The sequence below is a fragment of the Urocitellus parryii genome, chromosome 3 (assembly GCF_045843805.1).
Source record: "Urocitellus parryii isolate mUroPar1 chromosome 3, mUroPar1.hap1, whole genome shotgun sequence".
NCBI lineage: Eukaryota > Metazoa > Chordata > Mammalia > Rodentia > Sciuridae > Urocitellus > Urocitellus parryii.
The window spans coordinates 10,480,183-10,499,128 of NC_135533.1; the positions used below are offsets into that span (position 1 = coordinate 10,480,183).

The window sequence follows — 18,946 nt, forward strand, 5'->3', positions numbered from 1 at the left end:
TTGATTCTGGGATCTTGATGACCTTTATCTTCTGGTAGTTGTCATGAATTTTCTTAGGGATGTGATGTTAGTGCCATTTTTCAGTGCAGATGCATCTTATCAATGCTGATTATTGATTACTTCATCTACACTTTTGATATAAACAATCTTTACCTGCATCTTAGTTTTCTTAGGTTTGGTAGACTCCTATACATTCTCTGAATTGCTATTGCAGGGAACACTTGACTGATTCTTTAAATGTTTTAATAAAACACTCGTACATATAAGAGCTACTTTCGTTCTAATGGTTGCATATTAGAACCATAATATAGTTAAATCATGGCCATATAAATTTACTGCTGTTTTTTTATGTTTATGTATAATGTCATAATGAATATCCTAGTATATTTTCAATCATAAATTTGGGCAAGTATCTATGTAGGCAACATAGAATTTCATCAAAAGATATACACATTAAAGTTTTTATAAATTTGCCAAACATCCCTCAAATTTATAGTCTCTTCAACTGCATGTGAGAATGTTTCTTCATGCACCATCTTCCTTTGTGTTTCATCTATGCTGTCTTTTTCAAGTCCCTGAAATTTCTTTTTTGTGTGAATTCAGTAGAGTATACATAATGATCTTGCATTAGAATCAAAATGCTTGGGATTGTCTTCATGTCATAGTACTAACAAGTAGACTGATCAAGACAAGAATCCGTCTTTTATCCATAGCATTTTTTAGATAACCAAAGCTACAAAATCTTTCTTTGATTTTATTTTATAGTTTCTTCCATTGTGTTAGTCCACTTTCATCATTATGACCAAACCTGACAAGAACAACTTAAAGGAGGAAAAATATTTTGGTTCGAAATGTCAGAGTGAAGTTCAGTCCATGGTCAGGTGGCTTCAAAGCAGAAGCATCATGAGGAAGGGTGTGGCAGGAGAAAGCTGCTTGTATCATGGCAGGAGAGGGAGAGAGAGAGAGAAAGAGTGAGGGAGAGAGAGAGAAGGAGGGAGGGAGGGGGCTGGAGAGAAATTTCCAAGGAAAAGCTTATCTGCTGTGACCTGCTTCCTCTGACTTTCCCTCCATCCTGTCCTCCATCCCACCATTTGATTAATCCACTGAGGAGCTCAGATGCCTTTTGATCCAATCATTGCCTTAAAGCCCCACTTGTGAACCTTCTGCGTTGGACACCACACTTTCAACATGCGAGCTTTTGGGGCACACTCCAGGACCAAACCATAACATCCACATAACTAATTTAACAGTTCATTATGCAAAAAGTAAAATTATTTCTGTTGGACTTTATTCAACAGAAAATTTTGAAATAGCCAAATATAATTGTGAACAGTGTCTGTATCATTCCTATCAGTATCATTTACTTACATTATGCCAACTTAAAAAACTTGCCAGTTTAGGATATATTTAACATGCTCACTGGAACTGCTCAAATATAAAGTTGTTGTAGAAAATTTTAATGACATTTAGTCTTCAACTGTTTATCAACTTGATGCTAGTAAGCAATTGCCCAACCATTGAAGTTGCTGCATTTGACAAATCTGCAAAAATGTTTTCAGAATTTTTATATTAGTAGATAACTCAAGCAGTAATGCTTGAAATAATCCATTGATGAAGCAAATATTTTTGAGGCATATTCGTTTTATCAAAACTAACTTATTTTCCATATATCATATATGCCATCTGCCTATGGTATCTTTAGTTGGTCACTATCATTAACAGTGCTATTTGTATACACATTTTTCAAATTATTTTGTATGAACTTTTGCCAACATTATTCATTGTATAATTGAGAGGTTTCTTTTGAATTCAGTTTAATTTACATATGTGGAAGATAACTGTTGAAAACATTTTTATTAAAATTTAAAGGAGGTGTAGTTAATTTTTTACGATGCATTGTTGGACATAGTTTTAGAGACAGAATGGCACTTATTTCTTCTTTCAAATAGATTGAGTCCCTCCATACAACTTGTTTGTAATGAGTAATTATAAATTTCAGGAGTAATCTATAAATTTCGTGGTTATTTTTAGCTCCTTTTGCCATTTGAATAGGAATAGACATGGACAAATTTAGTTCCTTTAATCTAGCTTTTTATATTTTTATAACTGCTCTAAAATACCAGCTTAATTATAGATGTTAGAAATACCAGACATTAAAAACAGATTTTTGATTGTTAAAAACAGCAGGAATCTTAGCTGAACTGAATTAGTAAGCAGTTTACATATTTGTCCATGGAATTAATCTCTCCTTTCCTTATCTTCTCATTGCATTTTGATGATTTTATTATAGGCCTACTCAAAGTGTATAGTGTGTTGGACATATTTGTTCTTGTTTGCATTTTTTTTCCCACTGGAGAGTTGGATCTGGTTGTTATTCATCTTTTTATTTTATAGAAAGAGCCTAGCACATAATAGGTGTAAATGCTGCTTGTTTGTTTATTTAATTTTTGGAGTGTTCTGAATGAAACACCAGTCCTCTTGCATGCTAGGCAAGTACTCTTCTACTGAGCTACATTTCCAGCCTTTGATAGATATAAATATTGAATTCAACAGATCTTTACTAAGAAACATTGTGTGCAAAACTTGACAAGTCATCCTGTTTGTTAGTCTTTAGCCATTAAAAACTACTACTCCTCAGATTTTTATATTACTTCAGTGAATAAGTTTTTACATAAAAAGATCTTTTACACTTGTTAATTTTGCTTATGGAGAATTGTTTTATATACTATGAGGATAGTTTACCATCTGTTTCTATTAATCGGTCTTCCCAATCTCCCTAATTAGTTGTTTTATGCTATATATTATATATGAGATAATCTCTCTCTCTTAGCTTTTGATGGTTTTGAAACATAGGAAATGTACAATATATTCTGTGATTTTTCTATAAGTTACGTTTATGGCATAATTTGAACTCTAGTGTCATGAGTTATAAAGTGTGTGGGTAATTAGTAAAATGGTACATCCTTCTTGGTTGTCTTTTTTAAAACTCTTGTTTTCTGGCATTTTCTGGGTAGCCTGCAATTTTCTTCTCAAAGAACACAGTCTTTTAGATTTTATTTTCACTGAAGGAAAGCAGAATGATGTTTCCTGAATGCTTATTGTGCTCCAGTATTGGGATGAGCACTATATAATTATGAAATCATTATTTGTTTAATAACCCTCTTTCACAGTTAATTTTACTCTCATTTACAGAAGAGAAAACTTAAACACAAGTGAATATGTGCTTTTCCTATTGGGCCTCTATTTTATTTTTGCCATAACATAGAACACAGGAAATAGTCTTACAGATCAAGCATTCGTGGAAAAATAAAGTGAGGCTTTAATTTCTGTCAGTGTGGGCAGTTATTTATCTTTCAATATTCTTACTATTGTTTAAACACCTCAAAATTTGCAAGTGAATATTATAAAACACTCTTAAATATATAACTAAATTTGTAAAAAGGTACCATGATTTTATAAGTGCCATAAAATGAAGAAGTACCTCAAAAGAGTGGTTTCTTTCTTCTGAAGACTCTGGTGTCCCAGTCATTGGCTACCCTGTGATGTTGGGGCTTGGATTTAAACAGCTGTGTGGGAGGGGGCAAGGCTTTGGTCTGTTGCAGATGAGGAGATCCCTTAACACTCCATCAAATTTTAGACATTCCTGCACCCATTTCTGTGCCCCAGGATAAAAAGTAAAGTTTTAGAAGAAGTGGATCAGGAAGGGACGGAGGGAGGGAAAAAAGGAAGTACTGGGGAGTGAAATGGAGCAGACTATTTTGTGCATATATGAATGTCACCATGAACCCCACTATTCTGTTTTATTATTGGACACTAATAAAAAGTAAATAAATAAAATAAGAAGAGAGTCCATTAAAAAGTGAATTTGAGCCAGGCATGGTGTTGCACTCCTGTAATCCCAGTGGTTTGGGAGGCTGAAGCAGGAGGATCCCAAGTTCAAAGCCAGCTTCAGCAACTTATTGAGGCCTTAAGCAACTAAGAAAGATCCTGTCTCAAAATGAAAAATAGAAAGGACTGGGGAGGTGGGTCAGTGATTAAATGCTCCTGGGTTTGGCTCAATACTTAGTACAAAAAAAAAAAAAAGGAAAAGAAAAATTTTGATCTGAAACCACTAGCAAAAGAGTGCATGTGTATCTATCTATTTTAATACCAGGGATTGAACCCAGGGGCACTCCAGCACTAAGTCACATCCCTGGCCCTTTTTAAATATTTTATTTAGAGACAGGGTCTCTCAAAGTTGCTTAGGGCCTTGCTAAGTTGCTTTGAACTTGTGATCCTCCTGCTTCAGCCACCTGAGTCACTGAGGTTACAGGTGTGCACCACTATTGCAAAAGACTATTTTTTAAAAAGACAATAAATGAGGAAATCGAAAACATCAACAGCAGATTACCTGAAAAATCCTTGAGATTAAAAGAGAACCAAACAAAACTTTTAAAAGGATTAATAAGCATATACATTTGAATGTTTTAAACGGGTGATTAAATATAATGAAGAAAGACTTTATAACCTGAAAGATTTGAGAAGATACCCACACATGCAGAAAGATGAGAAGAAAGGAATGAACCGTTTAAGAAACATGACGGGTACAGTGAGACTGTGTAAAAGAGCATCTCATTGGAGCACCTGGAGGTAGATGGGAACAGAGACCCAAAGATGAGAACTCATCAAGTTAAAATGTCTAGAATTCTCCAGAATACAAGAAGGAAATAGATCCTCAGATTTAGGAAACACAGTTAATTCCAAGTAAGAGGTATGATGAAATCAGCACACCAAAGATAAAGGGAAGATCCTAAATGTAGCCCCGGAGAGAAGACAGATTAGGTGCAGGAGTACAATTAGAACCATCAAAGCCTGTTGATCCAATGGAAATTAGACGCCCACACTTTAATACACTCAAAGTTACTACTAATTCACAGTATTGGATTTAGCTAGTCTCTTATTCAAGAGCAAGTTCCAAATAACTAACTTTGCAGCCAAATAAAAAGGTATTTATTTCCAAGAGAGCTGCCCTACACCTGCTTTAACATCATATGGGGTATAACGATCTATGGTTGCAGGAGATAGTTGGTTTCCTGATGAAATATGGGGGTAACTGAAATATGGGGGTAATTTCACCTTTTTTTTTTAATCTCCTAAGACACCTCACCCTGGTGGGTAGGTCAATTTTGGGGAAAATCTCCACTGTGGAAACTGAATTTTTATTTATTTCAATGGTACTCTACTACCACCTACAACCTTGTATTTTCTAAAACAGATCATGTGCCACTGGCCTTTTTTAGATACTGTACTCATCAGGATTATTGTGTTTTAGACACACCAGGAATACACAAATGTATAAGAGAACACACCCATTTGTTTGCTCCTGTCCCAATTTCAGTTACCTGTGTCATTAATTTTAATTTCAAAGGAAGGTAGTTTCTCACATTGTAGTTGGTTCTTGGAGTGGACTTGAGCCAGCTGGCCATCTATTTTTCTGTACTGACTGGCAGCAGATGCTCAATGTGCAGACCCCATCACATCATCTTATGACTTTAGCCAAGTGTGTGTGTGTTTGATGCTTCAGAGTGGCAACCGGAGCTGATGGTAAGATAGGGGATGTTTCTGTGAAAAATAGAAATGAGAGAGGAAGCACCAGCAGTGAAGTCAGCATTCCATGCACCGGGAGAACTCCGAGGAGGGAGTGATCAGCCCCAGCAAATGCCAGGGAAGCTGCAGGAAAGGGATAGAAGCCCCAGGTGGAAAGGGAGTCCCCCAGCAGTTCCCAGGTCTCACTGGGTTTTGTGTGTTGTTCAACACAGCTTCTACGTTATTTTTTTATTTATATTTTAAAATAAACTTGTTATGTTGATGATTTATTTTTGAAAGGAAACTTTAAAGTCACAATAAAAAACGGAATCCCATAATACTGGCCATAAAGAGAGAGTACTTGTAAAAATCTATAAAGGGGGAAATATAATAACTGTGTCCTATCGCCTGCCATTGAGCCCGAGGCCTACCTCCTGTTACCAAGGAGGAAAAACGAGTTTCAAGAAATATTGGAGGCACTCTGGCCCCATATACCAGCTCCTCCTGCACCGAATCAGAGAGCGTGAAAAAGATGTGAAAAGGAATTCAACGTGGTCCATGGGTGATCCTGTCTTGCTTGTCTACTGCGGGGTAGGATCACTTTTGGCACCAACGGTATCACTAGCTTGTATGAAATGGTCCAACGGTGTTAGAGTGACTATGTGTGCTTCCCAGTATCTGCTTTTTAATGTTTGTCATTTGAAGGACATTGCTCTGTGCTTCCTGTATTGAAATGATTTGTGTTCTTTTTATTTGAAGCTCTTTTAAGAGCCTGTGCTGATGGAGGTGCCAACCGCTTATATGATACCACCGGAGGAGAGAGAGAAAGGTATGCTTTCATTTAGCCAGTGTCCATGGCACCACTAATTTCCGCTCCTCTTTGTTTTATTATCTTCTTAGCAAATGGACACTATTAATTTTCTTTGTGGACCCTAACAGAAAATCACCTTAATGAGAGTGAGTGAGCAGCTTAACCAAGTTGTATTATTTCTTATTTCAATGGAAGCTGTTAGTAGAATTACATCCGTCTATTCTTATTTTAAAAACCCTCATTCTACTACTTCAAAGCCTCATTAAGTAGCATTATCAAATATCGATATTAGTGAGGACATTGAACATTGGCTAAAATAAAACTTCAAATGGCAATTTCAGTTGTTATTTGAACACTTTAAATGAATAAAAATTGATCTCATAAAAGAAATATATTCTCTGTTGTAGAAGATGTGAGATTTTATTTTAGTGTGAAGTAAAGCCCAATATAATTTACTCTAACTTAATTACTTCGAAGTTAAGCATGGATATATATTTTAGGAGATAGTTTATTTCTTAATGATTTGCTATCTGCACTGTCTGGTTTCCTGATCTTTGCATGGGTGAGTTATTTTTAGATGAGAGAATGTTTGATGGAAGCAGGATTTAAATCTAGTTCATTGCTAACATGTTTGTAGTTCAACTCATTGGCAAACACAAGGATTTATAGTGTAGATATAAGTAGACTAGTTATGAATGTTGTTCCATCTCTATCATATGTTATATCAAAATGTTTATAGTTTGAGAAGTCACCTATTTGCTGCAAAAAACAAAAAATATGATGCAACATACTCTAGGTAAGCATTAAATATATGTATTTTGAAATGATGTATTTTTCTTTATGGTATCAGAATGTTTAACATCGGGTCCCTAATGTTGGAGCTGCATTTTGAAAGCAGCCAGTTGCTTACTAGGAAAAAGGCATGTTTGCTTTGAGATTAGACATGCTAATATGGATGTCTGGGGACTGGATGCATTATTAAAAAATATGAAATAGTGACTGCCTTGGAGACAATTTAAATTCCTAATGGTCTTTTCTCCTTTATTTTATAACTTCAAGTGCATCTAGCAGTATTCTCCAAGACCCATCAAGGACAATGTAGGAAAACACTCTAGTGTGTGTTGTGGAGTGCTGGGGCCAGTTAGTGGGGATTGCTTGTCCCATGCCTGTAGCCTGCTTGCTGCAAACAGTCCTGTGTGGAGTGTTTCTCTAAGGGTCAGCATAGCTCAGGAGCATAATCACAAACAGAACCGCAGAAGGATCTTAATGGAGTACTTCCCACCTGTCTCTTGACCCATAAAAACCATCTAGTGTGCTTGTGAAAAACTATAGATTTCCACATTGATTATTTTTATTGGATCGGGCCCAATACTAATAGGAAAGATAACATGAACACTTTCATTCACAATTGAATGTAAAACAATACTGGATTTAGGGAGTGGATACCATTATTAATTTCAAAGCAACCACACCTATTGTTTTTCAGCACATTTTTTAAGTAAACTTACAGAACTCTTCCAAGAAGACTTAAGTGATTTATCTAACAACTGTTTGTCCACATATGATGTTCAATAAAACAGTGTACTTTTCATTGATTTTTCTCATTGTAATGAGGTGTTTTCTATGGCTCACACTCTACACTGTGGGACATAGCTGGCTTGGGTAGGGGTAGAGACTCAAATAGGGAAATGAATGAAAATAACTGCCTCATGTGGGAATTAAATCCTTGGAATAAATCTCATTAAATCCAAGTCCTAACTGTTAAACTAATTGGATACAGGTGACTAAACATAATTCCTCTTAATTGTATTTTTAACAGAAGGGCTTCACAGTGAAAGGAAAAAATATGCAGATTTAAAGAGCCAACACATAGTTTGTGGACCACCCCTTGTATTCTCTTACGTGTTTATTATTTTAACATCCATATCTGCAATATAAAGTCCTGTAATTATGCAACAAAACATGCATTTTTAAAGAGTCATCTCAATTGGAGACAAAATGAAACATTTATACATTTGGAGTGGAAGGAAGGAAGGAAGGAAGGAAGGAAGGAAGGAAGGAAGGCTGATGTAGGCCAGACAAGAGAAATAGGCTTACGTGGGGATAGAGCTGATGGAAACAGCAATGGTAGGACCTTCTCCCCCTCTCTCAGGCCCAGGAGGGACAAAGCTTTTTACACCAGACCTCTTATCACTTTGCTTCAGATGCCACTGGATATTCAGGGCTAGATCTGGTCCTCAGAGGAGAGATAACATGGAGCACTTTCATTCACAGTGGAAAGTTAAACAGTGACAGATTCAGGGAATGAGTACCATTATTTCTGCCCTTACATTTTTTTTCTTTGTTTTTTGCCCTGAGAGGGCCTGAACAGGATATAGGCCCTCAGTGTTCTCAGCCTGGGAAGGTAAATTTTATTCTTGGCATTACATGTCAGATGGGTTTTAGACTGCTGCAGATATTATTCTGTCCAGTGTTGAGTTATCTTGCCCTTGGCTAATTGGAACTTCTTAAGTTAGTGCCTATGTCCCTTTTGAAAAGTATATAATAAAAATTATATATAGTGTATCATTATGATATATGATAAACAGTGTAATTTTGAGGTATGAGTATCATACAACAGATCTGTAGATCATGGGTGTTAAATTACATGGGTCTTGTTTGAGACTTAGTTACAATCTGTCATCATCCACCCTCTCAACATGTTGCCCTAGTCCGGAAGACCTAGGGGTCATTGCCAGACAGGTTCTTACCCCTAGGCAACAACTTCCCGGTTTGTATCACTATAAATTTATTTTCTCTGTTACTGGATCTCATACAAAAGAAATCATATAGTATATACAACTTGTGTCTTGTTTTTTTCTTGAGCCCATTTTTGAGATTGTTTCATGCATTGGTAGTGTCTCTGTTGGTCAGTAGATTGACTATGTAAATGTACCGCAAAGTAGGTATGCACTGATGGGAATCAGCTGCCCTTTGGCTTGTCTCCAGTTTTTTGACTATTATAAACAACGGCATGTTAGCCATTCTGTGAACATGTTTTAATTTATCTTTGGCAGGTAGTGAGGAATGGAGTTTCTAGGTTGTAGGGTTCATATATGTTTTAACTTTCTAAAAATTGGCACATTGGTTTTTTAACGTGGTGGTACCATTTTTCATTCCTGTTAGCACTGTTGCATTGCTCCATAGGCTCACCCATATTTATTCTTTTTCATCTTTTTGGTTTTAGCCATCTAGTGTTTATGAATGGAATTCCGTGATTTTAATTTGCTTCTCTCTAATGATTAAAGAGATTGAGCCTATTTTCATGTATTTATTGACCGTCTGAGTGCCTTCATTTGTCAAGTGCTGAGGGACATTGCCAAGTAGGATTGACGCATCGAAATTTCCTTGCCAGCGTACCCCATGTTGCTTAGAGGACATTCACTGGGACATTGCATGTATGCTTTAGTAAGGTGACCTTGCTCAAGGACCAGGGTGGATCCAGGATTAGAGCTGATCAGGTTTTAGGGAGTATCCCGTCTTTGGGTTTAAGGTGTTCCCAGTTTAAGACAATATGGGTTTTAGGGAAGTTCGAGGTTGAAGATTATTGCTGCTGGGAATAGGGCATTCCTGCTGCTTGAGTTCCCGTTGAGTTCTCGTGAGATTGAAATGGTATTTGGAAAAAAGCTCTCGGGGAGTACGTGAATTGTGCAGCAGAATAGATTTCCCCTGAACGTGTGTGGAGGCCGGTGTGAGTTCGGGAATAAAGAATTGCTGTTTGAATCTACAAAGCTGTGAGTGGCTCGTGATCTTGTGCTATAGATATTAAAGATTGTTTTTTTCGATTCCAATTCATCCCGAGGATAGTCCACGTTTTGCATTTACTATCTCTGCATTAAATCATGAAGGTCCTGATCAGAGAGATGAATGGAAAGTACTCCCTCAAGGAATGGCTAACAGTCCAACTATGTGTAAAATCTATGTTAATAAAGCAATCTAGCCACTTAGAAATCAAAATCCTGAAGTAAAAATATTTCACTATATGGATGATGTGTTATTGGCACATAAAGATAAAAACACATTGCTGGAATGTTATGCCACACTTACAAACTTATTAAAAAATAATAATCTAGAGATAGGAATAGATAAAGTACAATTAAATTTTCCAATTAATTATTTAGGAGTTCTATTATCCTCAACCATGGTCCGTCCACCTAAAATTCAAATACGAGTAGATCAACTCAAATCACTTAATGACTTTCAAAAGTTATTGGGAGACATAAATTGGATAAGGCCTTATCTAGGCATACCAACAGGAGAGTTGGGACCTTTATAATGCCAATATCTTGGCTGGGCACAAGATCACGAGCCACTCACAGCTTTGTAGATTCAAACAGCAATTCTTTATTCCTGAACTCACACCGGCCTCCACACACGTTCAGGGGAAGTCTATTCTGCTGCACAATTCACATACTCCCCGAGAGCTTTTTTCCAAATACCATTTCAATCTCACGAGAACTCAACAGGAACTCAAGCAGCAGGAATGCCCTATTCCCAGCAGCAATAATCTTCAACCTCGAACTTCCCTAAAACCCATATTGTCTTAAACCGGGAACGCCTTAAACCCAAGGATGGGATACTCCCTAAAACCTGATCAGCTCTAAACCTGGATCCGCCCTGGTCCTTGAGCAAGGTCACCTTACTAAAGCATACATGCAATGTCCCAGCGAATGTCCTCTAAGCAACATGGGGTACGCTGGCAAGGAAATTTCGATGTGTCAATCCTACTTGGCAATGGCCCTCAGCAGTCAAGTATTTTTTATTTATGATAATATAATAACTTTGTTAATTTTAATAATAAAAACTTAGGCCCAGCCTCAGGTCCTGTCCTGTACTGGATACATTAAACCCTCCATTGCATTTTATTGATTTTTTTTTTTATTATGATAAGAGCACTTAACCTGAGATCCACCCTCTTAACATGTTGTTAGGTATATAGTGCAATTCTCTTGGCTTGGGTCCCTGGGGCTCATTCACCTCCTTTAACTGAAACTTCATCCCCTACTTCCTTCAGCTCCTAGCAACCACCATTCCCAGACTCACTCCATCAGTTTAACTCTTCTAGACTCTCGGCGTCAGTGGACTCATGCAGTGCGTTTCTTTCTGTGTCTGGCTTATTCTTCTCAGCATTTTTCTAGGCCACCCCATCTTTCATGTTTGTATTTCTTTCAGTTCTAAGAGCAACCTGCCTTCATCTGTCATCTTATAAAAAGTCCTAAGTATTTTTTTTCCTATTGTGAAACTAACAAATGATAATTGAATATGTATGTGTGTAGGGGGAAACAAAGAGAAAAGATAATGATTATCTCTTATCTCTTATTTATTCCTAACTAGCCAAGAGCTGCTTTGAGTCTCCCTATTGATTCTGCCTTTAGAACAATAGAAAGTATGACTCGCTTTTCTGTAGTTACTTGTTCAAGTGAATGTAAGCTTAATTGTATAAATTCCCCTTTTCTTAAAAAAATCTTTGTTAATGAATGTTTGGTTTAGTTATTCGATTTGTTTTCCTTTAAAGTTTTGAGTGATCTTGATGGATGGGACATTTAACGGAGGCAGGTTGGAGACTCAGGAAAATATCGAATGGGCATTGCCAATGACAGTTTGATCCTAGTTTTCCACAGGGACTTTAGAATGAAGAACAAGAGATTTTAGGAGACTTCAGTCTTCACTTCCTGTACTCCTAATTTGTTGCTTTCCTAACAGTTAATGAGGAACCAGAAAGGGGGGCACCAGGCGTGTGGGACAGTACTCCTGTTCTGTAGCTCCAACCTGATAATGACAGAAGTCTCCTGATTCTGCTCTGCTAGCCTGGGATGAAGGAGGCCTGGGTGTGCTCATAGCATCCTTCTCCTGCCTTCTCCCACATGCATAAACCCACGTGTGTTCAGAGCTGAGATGGTGGAGCAGGCAACAGGCCCCAGTGATCAGAAGGTAGCAAGCCACAGCGATGGAGCCCCACCACAAAGCCAGAGAGACAGGGTCAGCATGTTTCTAGGATTTTTGTAGAGAACAGATTGTTTTCCATCAAGTGGTAGGAATTAGACATTTATTTTTCTAGTGACGATTTCATTGATATTGTATTCAGTTGGGAACGTATAAGTTGTCCACTTTAGAAAGAAGATGGAGAGACTGTTTTCTGTGTTTCAGATTAATATCAATTATGGAGAAGTTAAGTCCCTCTTCCCCCTGGGACACCATCACCTTTTTCCCATGCCAAAGTTATTCCTCCTCAGAAAACAGCTTCAGCTCTGGGGGATTCCTGACCAGGGTCTGAAAAGCAGTTAGGTGTGTCAAGTGCCATGAGGGTGGTTAAAGAACTAACATTCAGAAAAGCGCAGGAATCCTGGTGTGTAGCTCGGTGACTCTTCACCACGGGGAGCACACCCATGAAAACTCTGCTGAAGCCTTCCTCCTGACCACTGCTGTCCCCATCCTCCCCAAAGGAACCCTCATCTGACTTCTGCACCTCAGACGTTTGCCTGTATTTTAACTCTATAAAAGGGAATTTTTCTACATTGAATTCTGAATATATTAACATGTTTCTGAGAGGTAAATTTATAGCTCTCTAAATCTGGAAAAAAATCAGGAAACATTGGTGTATGTTAATGTTGGATAATTATGATCACCATAATCCACAATTGTGGTAAATGGCGAGGGAGATAGACTCAAGAAGAGGAATGAAAGAATCATGTAGAGTCATGAAATCAGTGGTTCAATAAAAGCAGTGTGACAATATGGGAGAGCGTGTTTATCTTCTTCATCCTTCTTAAAAATAAAGCTTTTCAATATAGTTAGAAATTTGCAATCTCTAGTCTCTTAGAAAGTTAATATAAACTGATAAAACAACAACAAAAACACAAGCTTTGGAATGAGACAGAATCTCTGTTATAATCTATTAGCAGAAATAAGAATGCAGCAATTAGCTTGTGATTCCCTCATTCATGCATTTATTTCTATCTTCAGTAGTTAGACACTTTGATAATCACTTTGAATACATGTTATATATCATGTATATCATGTACATATAGTTCATAAAACATACAGTATAATAGAAATAAAGACAAAATATCCAATGTTCTGGGTTTATAAGACTGTGAAGAGAAAGTTCTAATTCTGTGTGATAGGTTCTACGGCAAGGCAGACATGGAGGATGGACAATTTACCCAGATGGAGGTACGAGAGAATGCGCTGAAGATCCTAATGGTGTGTACAGGGTTAGGGCCACTGAGGGGTGTGTGTGTGTGTGTGTGTGTGTATGTGATGTCGTGACTGGGGGTTCTGGAGGGAGACTTTCCCTTGTCTCCTGAAGAAAATCTTAACTCATTACCTTGAGATTCAAGGTCATCGTCCCAGGCATCTTGCTCAAATAGATCTGCTCAGGTTTCTAAATATGCCATGCCCCTCTTCCTTCTACCTTGTTCAGGCACTTCCTGGTGGCTGATCTGGTACACACTGCTGCTACCCAGGATCCTCCTGAGTGGCTGGCCATCTTGCCTCATCCGTGCAGGTAGATCCCGTGCTGCACTGATGCTCAGACGTTTGTAAGAAGAGCACACGCTAGCCCCTCTTCTAGCTCTGCCATCCACGCCTCGGTGCTCAGCACTTGTGCCATGGGCTCCAGGAGGACAGCCTTGCCTTCCAGCCTGGTATCACGTGACATCTCTTCACACATAAAAATACTTTTAAATCACAATGTTACATTCACATTTTACCTTGATTTAGAGCTGGGAAGACTTATGTGCTTTACTAGAGTATAAATTTCCCGTGATCTATTACTCTTTAACTTTGCATAATACTTTATAATTATTTACTTTCTCATTTCATCTTGTGACTTAGCTATGTGTAGACATATCTTACATCCTTCACTAGGTGGTGGACTTCTGGAAGGCAGCAATCACAATTAATCATCTTTATATGCCTCCTAATATCTAGTACACTAATGAGCATCTGAGAATTTATTGAATTAATGATTTCCTTCATTGATATCTTAGCAAAGATGCCATGAAGACTAAGGTTTATTCTGGCGAGGGATTTCTCAGATGTAGCATCAGTTATCAGAAGTATCTTGATGATAAAAAAGAGTTTGGATAACTACGTATTTTCTTATTATGTGTAAAGTAGAATATGTCAAAAAGATTACACATTTTTTTTTGCCTAAAATGACTCATGGTGTATGTTCCACTTTTTCCACAATTTCCTACATTACATTGCTTTCTAATTCCTGTCTGCATAAGTCTTTTCTCCTGAAACTAAGGTCCTTGCCTTTGAATTCATTGGTATTTTGAGAACAACATGAACTATGACCATGAATGTCAAAACCTAAGTTTCAGAGGTTCGTTTTAGTAATTGTGACTTTGTGGGACTGATGGGTTCTTAGACTCTTTAGCAGAATAGTCTAAGAATAGCTATAAATTTTGGTGTTGTGTATGATATCTGAAGTGTAGGCAGCATTGTATTTGGTTTGTTTTTTCAGAGTTAACTGATGAATATAGAAATACAGAAGGAAAGTCTTCCAGAAGATTCTTGATGTAGAATCATTGTTTTACGCAAACTCAAGTTGATTTAAAAGATGAGCATGCCAAGCAAAAGTCTCTGCTGTGTCACTTCGACTGCTCCAGTGAGCACTCTGGCACAGGGTGGGGTGGTGAGTAAGACCCAGTCAAACAGAGAAGCCAAGTGCAGGCCTGACCTCTTATTCCTCTCACACCACCAATTTTCTCCTGTAAGATTTCAGACTTTCAGCTTTATATTTCCTTGCGACTTTCTCATCAGTAGATCGATAACACTTTTCAGAGTGATCAAGTGGGAACAGAGGATGACTGTCGTAACTCTGCCTCTAAAACTAACTGTGCCCCAGCTTGCCCAGGTTCAAAATATAATTGAAATAGCTGACTAATGTGGGAGGTCAGCTCTTAAGAATTAGCTTCTACAGCCTGCATCAATATCATTAACCCAGGCACCTGCGAGCAAGTGTCTGGTACCCCGTTGAAGGAGTCGGTGCACGTCATAGGTCATTCGGAAACATTTGTTCTCTCAGTCAGTTTCATTGCAGGTGGCTGGGAGTGTGGTAATGGGGATATTAGATAAGGGTTCAAGGTCTAATTGTGCCACTGTTTTACTATGACACAGTAATTTCACTTCTTTGAACTATACTTTCTTGGTCTATGACCTTTCATAAAGAGATCACTGTCTTTGGAGTATTCAGAGAAAGTCCCATGGAGAACCTTATGGCTTTGACTAATTAGAAAAGATTTGGATAAGCCAAGAGTTACTGTGGCCCTTCAGAGTTGGAATTAGACCAACAATAGACTATCTGGATGTGCAGTTTTGGGTCCAGAGCTGCAAGTCTTCTTGTTCACAGTTACCATTAAGCATGCGATCATTGTGCTCTCTTTAGAAAGATTATAAGCATTTTATTTTCCTACTGTGGTTGGAATGAAGGAATGCAGTGTTTAGCTTCTGATTCCTTTTAATTTTTATTCAGTTTGTTCAGGTATAGTTTCACATAATAAATCGAATCTTCACGCATAGAGTTCAGTTATTTTTGAAATGATATGTAGGTGGATACCCACCACCACTGTCTAGACTAAAACACGTGTGACTTCCCCCAAAGTCCCTTTTATCCCTCTCCTCGCATCTCTCCTGCCTCAGCCTCCTGAGTTGCTGGGGTGATAGGCATGCACTACCTCACCCAACCCACAATGTTTCTTTTTGTCCCTCTGCAATTGATCCCCTCTTTCAATACTCTTCCCAGCCTTCTAAGTGGAGTCATATGCTGTATTTTATGTCTAATATTTTTACATTTATCAAATGCTTTTGAGATTCATGCACAGGATTCTTTGTATCCATGGTTTCCTCTTTGTTACTGATGAGTAGTATTCCAGTAGGTGGGTATCCCACAGTTTTGTTTACTCATTCAGCATAGTCTGTGGACCTAATTCCTAAAACATGCTCTTTCTTTGGGATGTGTTACCATTCTTTAAGTGATTCTTTGGGAAATATGTTTCTTTAGTTAGAACCAAGAAAAATTCTTATAATTGGCAATTTAACCCTAGAAGCTCTAAAAACAATACTAGAGACTATATATAAGGCTTAAGTTTGCTGTGTCTTAGTGAAAATTATGGAAAATCTTACTCAATTCCCTTAGGGCTCTTATGAGATAAGGCAATAAATAAAAATCGGCTATAGAATAAGTTTGCATCAAGTATCCGAGCATAAAATGTGATCTCAATAGCCTCTAATATAATTGACATTAATTTCAGTCTTCCAGTGACTATTCTGACTAGTTTTCCCAGGAATTGGAATTTATTTTAAACTATTTTCAAGAATTTAATAGTCAAAAAAATGCAATTCCAGTGTGCTCTGATATATATGCATATATATCATATATATATGTATCTAATATATACATGATGAACTTGGCTTATAAAAAAAAAACAAATGTCTTTGATTCCTCTTGATTCTCATAAGCCTCACCTTAGCAATGATTAGTTATTTGCTTTGGCAAATTTCTATTAAATAGTATTTATGCAATCAAATTACTAAGCTCTGTAAGCATGTCAACATTATTGGGTCTTTGAATCAAAATGATGGAAGGTAAAAATGATTAGCACATTTAAAAGAAAATTTACAACAGAAGTCTTGGTATTAAAGAACCTTACACAACAAACTGTGAAGGCATATTTATCTCAAATTATTGATTAGATTAGTTTAGTAATATATTTTAGTCTGTTGGTTATCAAATGCTATAAATCAGAGATCTCAAAGCTATCCATGCATAGCCATGAATCATTTGGGGCCCTGGAGGAGGGAGGAATGTGTATGCAGAGGTGCCATGTTTGCCACATCATGCATGAACCGAAAATAAATTTCAGAGTGAGATCGTTTTTAGCAGCTGCAGGAAGTCAGTTTACAACTAAATTTAATCAGAGGCATTGTTCTTTATGGCTATTCTATTTCATAAAGTATGTTCCTGACAGAACCCTTTTCCTTTTCTGCTCTGTGGACGGAGTCTTCAGAAATAAATTACCTCCTGGGGATTTTTTTCAAAGAAACTCAAATCATTTGTCAAAAGTTTTGAGTAACATGTGGCTCTTTTAATTTTACTTTTTTTAAAACAAAAAGTTTGAATTGTTTTAATGTTACATTGTCTGAACAGTGTAAGGGCTAATTTCTTTGTCACTTTTTTTTTTTTTGCTTATTTTCAATAGATTTTTAATTACTGAGCTAAGAAGTAATGGTTGAGATGATCCTATTGTACCAACATGTGCAAAATTGTTGTTTTCTTTTTTAACTTTCAGAATGGTCCCGGTCTGGGTTTTCATATACATGTAGGGAAGTGCACATGCATGCCTGTTGCTGGCACACATTGGAGACTTCTGCGTTGTTTCCTTATTATTAAATTTTGGGATTTGTGTTATGACCACGAGTCAGCAGAGTAACTCCAACACTACTCTGGACGGCATGCATAATTTGGTGACACATCATTATAGGACCTGAAACTTGAGTTGATGATGGGATTGCTACTGAGCCAGCCTTGGCCTTCCAGTTGTCAGGAGACAGAAAAGTGGCAGCTGGAATTCAATTTAAGCAAGGACTAGTTAGTAAACGTTACGGGAAAATGTCCAAATGTCAATTACACCAAGAGGAGCCTTGGACTATCACTTACAATCCAGAGATGTAGCTCTGAGAGTTTTTTGACTTGTATTCCTTAAAGACTGCAGTTTTGCCTCTGTAGTCTGAAAGTTCAAGAATATGCTGAATGATCTCGAAAAAGGTATCTAAACTACAATGGAAAATATTTTACAAACCTAAGAAAAAAAATTTTTGCGTGTGCATGTGCTTGTGTAAAATAGGTATTAAAACAGCTAGATAAGAGGAGTAAGTTCAGTAGGGCAGCTACAGATTTTGACAATTTATTACGTATCTCAAAATAACGAGAAGATGGTCAAAGGTTCCCATCACAGGGCTAGGGTTGTGGCTCAATGGTAGAGCGCTTGCCTAGCATGTGTGAGACACTGGGTTCAATTCTCAGCACCACATACAGGTAAATTAATAAATAAAGGTCCATTAATAATTAAAATATATATATATATATATTGAAAAGGTTCCTAGCACAAATAAATGCTTAATCGCCCTGATTTGATCAGTATGCATTGTACACATTTATTGAATTATTACACTTTTCCCATGAATATGTGGTTATGCTGAGTGTCATTTTAAAAATTTAAAAATGCTGAATCATTGGGATTGCAGTTATGGCTCAGTGGTAAAGCACTTGCCTAGCATGGGTGATGCACTGGGTTCAATCCTCAGCACTAGATAAAAATAAATAAATAAAACAAAGGTATTGTGTCTGTCTACAATTAAAAAAAAGAAAGAAAGAAAAAGCTGGGCTGGGGATGTGGCTCAAGCGGTAGCGCGCTCGTCTGGCATGCGTGCGGCCCGGGTTCGATCCTCAGCACCACATACCAACAAAGATGTTGTGTCCACAGAGAACTAAAGAATAAAAAACATTAAAAAAAATTCTCT

At 37.4% G+C, this 18,946-nt stretch overlaps 1 protein-coding gene across 1 annotated transcript in view; it reads left to right on the forward strand.

Annotated features, from left to right (window-relative positions):
• The window catches only part of Tpk1 (thiamin pyrophosphokinase 1), a 332,659-nt gene that overhangs the window by 114,083 nt on the left and 199,630 nt on the right, over positions 1-18,946 (forward strand). The window contains exon 4 of the mRNA XM_077796672.1: positions 6,325-6,394. Coding sequence (XP_077652798.1) covers positions 6,325-6,394 — 70 coding nt within the window. The remainder of the gene's footprint in view (positions 1-6,324; positions 6,395-18,946) is intronic.